Source organism: Cornus florida, unplaced genomic scaffold (genome assembly GCF_030987335.1).
Source record: "Cornus florida cultivar Cherokee Brave unplaced genomic scaffold, ASM3098733v1 CherokeeBrave_3.0.0_Hap2_Chr01, whole genome shotgun sequence".
Taxonomy (NCBI): Eukaryota; Viridiplantae; Streptophyta; class Magnoliopsida; order Cornales; family Cornaceae; genus Cornus; species Cornus florida.
In genome coordinates, this window is record NW_026775571.1 from 16,257,263 (window position 1) to 16,261,976 (window position 4,714).

Sequence of the window (4,714 nt, forward strand, 5' to 3'; positions counted from 1 at the left end):
CTATTAAAATAACTAAAATAGGGTGAGTTACCTCGTTTTGGGCCATTTAGAAATCCCGAATGCAAAAACAGACTTCAAATTGGGAATTAGTACGAAAAATTGGGTTGAATTGGTGTTTTAAGGAAAAAATTCTAACATTGCTAACGTGGCAAAAATCCTGACATGGCGCTGATGACGTGGCAGTGATGTGGCAATTGCTGATGTAGCAGAATGACATGGAAAAAGTTTGCAGAACCTTCTAGCTGCGCTTGAGGGCACGTGCGTGGTGTTTTTTTGGTGGCGTCGAGATGATTTGAGTGTGAACTTTCGCCTGGTATGCTTAGAATTGTGAAAGGACTTGCTGAAGCTCAAATTCGAACCCCTAATAGAATGTATGCTTGATGAACTTATTAGAAGCCATCAGAAAAAAAATAAAAAATTTTAAAAAGAAGAAGACAGAGAACTTGGCTCTGATACCATGTTAAATATAAAAAAGAGAGTATAGAATTGTATATATTGTGTTGATGTATGAAATATGAAGATACATAGGGATTTATATAGGTGACGAGTTGTGTGGAAAGTAACAAACCCATATCATATATGGTAAATCTAAATATGGTTATAATATATTCTACAATATAAAATAAAAAAATAAAATAAAATAAAATAAAATAAATCCATATCAACTTCTGTAGATCTCTTTCCCTAAATTTCTCCCTTAAAATCTATGTATATTTCAACCTAAATAAAAGAGATTCCTAAAATTTATCAAGATCCACCTAGAAAGCGATCAGGTTTTGTGATAGATTCGTGTAAATTCCATTTGCTTGGAAACTCTGAGAAAATTTTGCTTCCATGCAAGTACTATCTAATGAATGGTGGGCAAAGACAATAAATTGGATGCATGCATACTCAAAAACAATTCTGGTCAAACTTTCTTTGTTTGCTTTTTTATTGTTTTTCATTCTCCAATAATCAATTCAGTATTGTTATTATCATAGTCAAAGAAAATAGAATTGACTGGATTTTGAATAGAGAGAGGAAAGAGATAATTTTAGAGTGAGAAATAAAGCCATTAAGAAACTTATATTTGTAGTTAATTCAGTGTCCGGAGGTCTATGGTACGGAGGTTTTCTTAATGTCAGAGTAACATCTAATTATTTGATTACCAATTGATGGGCTGCTCTATTGGGCTTAAGTACATCTTAGGACTGGTTTGGGCTTTCGTCTGATTTGGATAGAAACATACTGTTTAGTTATATGCAATGTTTTGTTCATCGTTGGGCCCAAGTGGCCTAAATTCATGAGGGACAGAGAACAAGCATGTGTAGCTTATGAGTAGAGACATTGACTTACATTTGAATCTCATGAATTAAGCATACAAGCAATGCATGGAGCGTAAAATCTAAATACATAAGGCCTAAATTTATTAGTAACCCTAAAAATCTCTTGGATCAACAAAAACATTCCCCACAGGTCTCATGGCCATCAAGTTATCCTCTTCCTCATCACTGGCTTGTTGATCATTTGCTCTCTTCAGATACCAGAGATCATTGATGCATGACATGGAGGATCCTTGAGGGACATGCTCTCTAAGAGGATCGGAGTCAGCGAGCTCGGTCACTATTGCCTTGCAATCTTTCTTATTTTGATCAGCCAATCTTGATGCAAAGCTCCACAGTGAATTCATTAGCTCCTCAAGTCTCTCTCCTTCCCCAAGAAGCCCATAGAGGAAGAAAAACCCAAAAGTTTCCTGAAGTGAGTGATAATTTACTTGCATTTTAAGGCAAGGGAAGATTACATCTCTTGCATGGCTTAAAGTTGCATGAAAAAAATTAAATGGATGGGACTTTCTTACTTGAAGCTTGTATGTCTCACTGGTGTTCCAAATGCTTGTCACGACCCAAGAGCTTGGAGTTCTAGAATTGATCATGTCCTCGTCATGCAAACCATCCCAATCATCTTCTTTGTAGTACGATAGCCATGTGCCAAGGCTCAAATTTTCCTTCAAGATCTCATCAATGTCAACAGGATACATGTCTTTGCCCCTCAGATGATTGTTGTAAAACAAAATCGCCTGATCTATCGACAACTTTTCAAGAGTAATATGAGATGGAGGATCTTTTGGTGGTGAATTAACTGGTTGAACATATATGCGTAATGAGCTGAGCTTTACATAATTGCATTTAACACTGAAGAGATTCGTAGAGGCGACGTTCTTCTCCTCAGTGGCTAGGGAAGTGTATTGTGCACCATTTCTCATCAACCATTCTTCAATTGATTCCACAAGTTTTAATCCAATTCCCTTCCTCCTATATATGTCAGATGAAGCAAACATATCATGTATAATACAAATTCGACAATGGATATTAATAATGATAAATTAATAGTAAAATCAGCTTGTGAACTATCCCTCAAAAAGTAAATATTAGAAGTGTAAAGAAAGGCTAATTTGCCAAAAAAAAAAAAAGAGGACAATTTCATATGCTATGACAAAATTAACTAATAAACTAGCTAATTTCATTTAATTTAAATTTTATGATGTTTCCAGACCCCACTAAATATTAATGCATGAATTAATCTAAGACTTACTATCAAATTATAATTTATGAGTTTCTGGTTTAATAAGAAATTTAAGTTAGTCTAGATATATCCTGTACTTTGTCATGTATCCAAGTGAAAAGAAAATTAGAAATCTCACAATAATGAAAAATTTCACAATTACTTTTTATTTGCTACTGAATTTATCACTGCAACAATTATGTTTTGAGTTGTTAGGATAAAATTTGTGTCACTTTGTCAATTGGTTGCTTCTACATGGAATAAAGCTAGCTATTAATTTGACATTGAGCGAGAGAGAGAGAGAGAGCCCTACCGGTGCCTAGGAGAGACTCGGAGGCCCAATATGCAACCCAAATTCACATGTCTTCCCACAGATCCAGTGCCCACATATTTGATGCATCCTCGAACCATTCCGACAAGCTTCCTGTTTTTGAGCAACTCAGCAACCTGTAGGCCATTTTCAAGCATATTAATGTCTTAAATTTGCATGTATTTGGGGGACAAGAGTTTCCTTTTAAGAAAGTAGTATGGAGAAGCACTAAGACATTATATATAGAAGTGTCTGCAGCTAAACTAGCTAGAGTAAAAATATATAAAATAAAAAACCAATGTCTTGGATATGGCAAAATGTTAGCAAAAAGGAACTAACTAATTAATCCATATCTTACACACCAGCATAACATGAACAGGATACAGCTTAACCCTACATAAAGGGTCATCCATCATGTTAGTGAATATAGAGATCCCTTCTTTAGACCCTATTTCACAGTTCTTCTCAAGCTTCATCACTTCTTCAGAGTCTCTTTCTTCATTGAATTCCCTAATTAGAATCTTATCCCCCAACTTGTCATCCATTTTTTTCTTTTTCTTTTTTTTTTTTAAATAATAATAAATAAAAAAAACTTTAAAAAATAAACAAGTTGATCACAGTATCTGTGGTTGGGGAATGAGATTTCAATGACTGAAAACCTTTCTAAACTAGGCCATCATCCACACCTACTGCCAATCATGTTCTTATATAAATAAGAATATAAAATTCCTTTTTCATTTCTATTATTAATTTATATATATATATATTTGCTACTTCAATCATACCACACCATCAAGCTAGACAAGAACCCTGCGGCACCTGATGATTATACTACTACTACAGTCAAGTTTTTCCAACTATAAGTTTCTGTACCAATTGAAAACGACAATATTCTTCAGACTGTTTTGTACCACTTCAGACAATAGTGGTAAATTATTTACGTGTGGAGCACCACAAATATGGAATAGTGATGATGTTACAAAGTGATTCCATAAATTTTCAGTCAACAAGGATTCACCAAAATTCTCTCCAGTGCATTAAGAGACGGTAGGGATTTTCCATAGCAGGCTGCACACCACTAGTGGGGTGGATCCCACTATTCCAGTGCACTGGTTAAGACATTCTTTATTATTTTTTGTTTTGCTTTTTTTGTTGAGTTCCTCAATATGAAAGATTCATTATTTACTCATTAAAATATTATTTTGGGAAAACAATTCATATCCTTTGTGCTTTTGCATCTTATAAGAAACAAACCTAAAACGTACCAGTTTACCGTTACTCATGTTGTCACGTCTCTTAGAGACTGTGCAAGATGAATGACCTTGAAACCTCTTGATAATCAAGGACTCAATAATACACGTTGGAATTGTCTTCTTGTTGTCCCTACTTTTTCTTACTATAGCCATTTTAATTGCACAAGTTTCTTATGTTCTACTCTTTTCTTTTTTTTTTCCTAGTTGATATTCACATACATTGTCTCTTCTAAGACTTGAAATCCTGACCTCTCTTTGGGAGGTAAGAAGTTAATACTAATGGCCGTTGATATGTTGTTCTACTTTATAATCAGAAGTAAATTGATGCACGCATTTAAGGGCATGCTTGGACCATCTTTAGAGTTTGAATGGCCCCATTCACTGTAAACCTATATCAAATTTTAATTTAGAAGTTCATCATTTTGAATGGAACCACATGGGCGAACAGGGGAGAGTACTTCACCAAATTCCTTCCCGAACAGTCATTTTCAGGAACATCATTTTGAAATGATTACTGTTTTCCAAATTCACCCACTTAAAGAAAATGAATTTCCATCTAAAAAGTGAATATCAGGCAGTTCTGAAGGACATCCAAACATGGCCTAATCAT

The 4,714-nt window shown here is 34.6% G+C and overlaps 1 protein-coding gene across 1 annotated transcript; it reads right to left on the bottom strand.

Annotated features, from left to right (window-relative positions):
• Nucleotides 1-1,417: 1,417 nt before the first annotated feature.
• Nucleotides 1,418-3,396, bottom strand: LOC132307745 (probable N-acetyltransferase HLS1). The gene is made up of 3 exons (XM_059805964.1): nt 3,214-3,396; nt 2,855-2,988; nt 1,418-2,291 (listed from the first exon to the last, which is right to left on the bottom strand). The coding sequence occupies exons 1-3, from the start codon at nt 3,394-3,396 to the stop codon at nt 1,418-1,420; spliced, it is 1,191 nt and encodes a 396-aa protein (XP_059661947.1).
• Nucleotides 3,397-4,714: the final 1,318 nt, after the last annotated feature.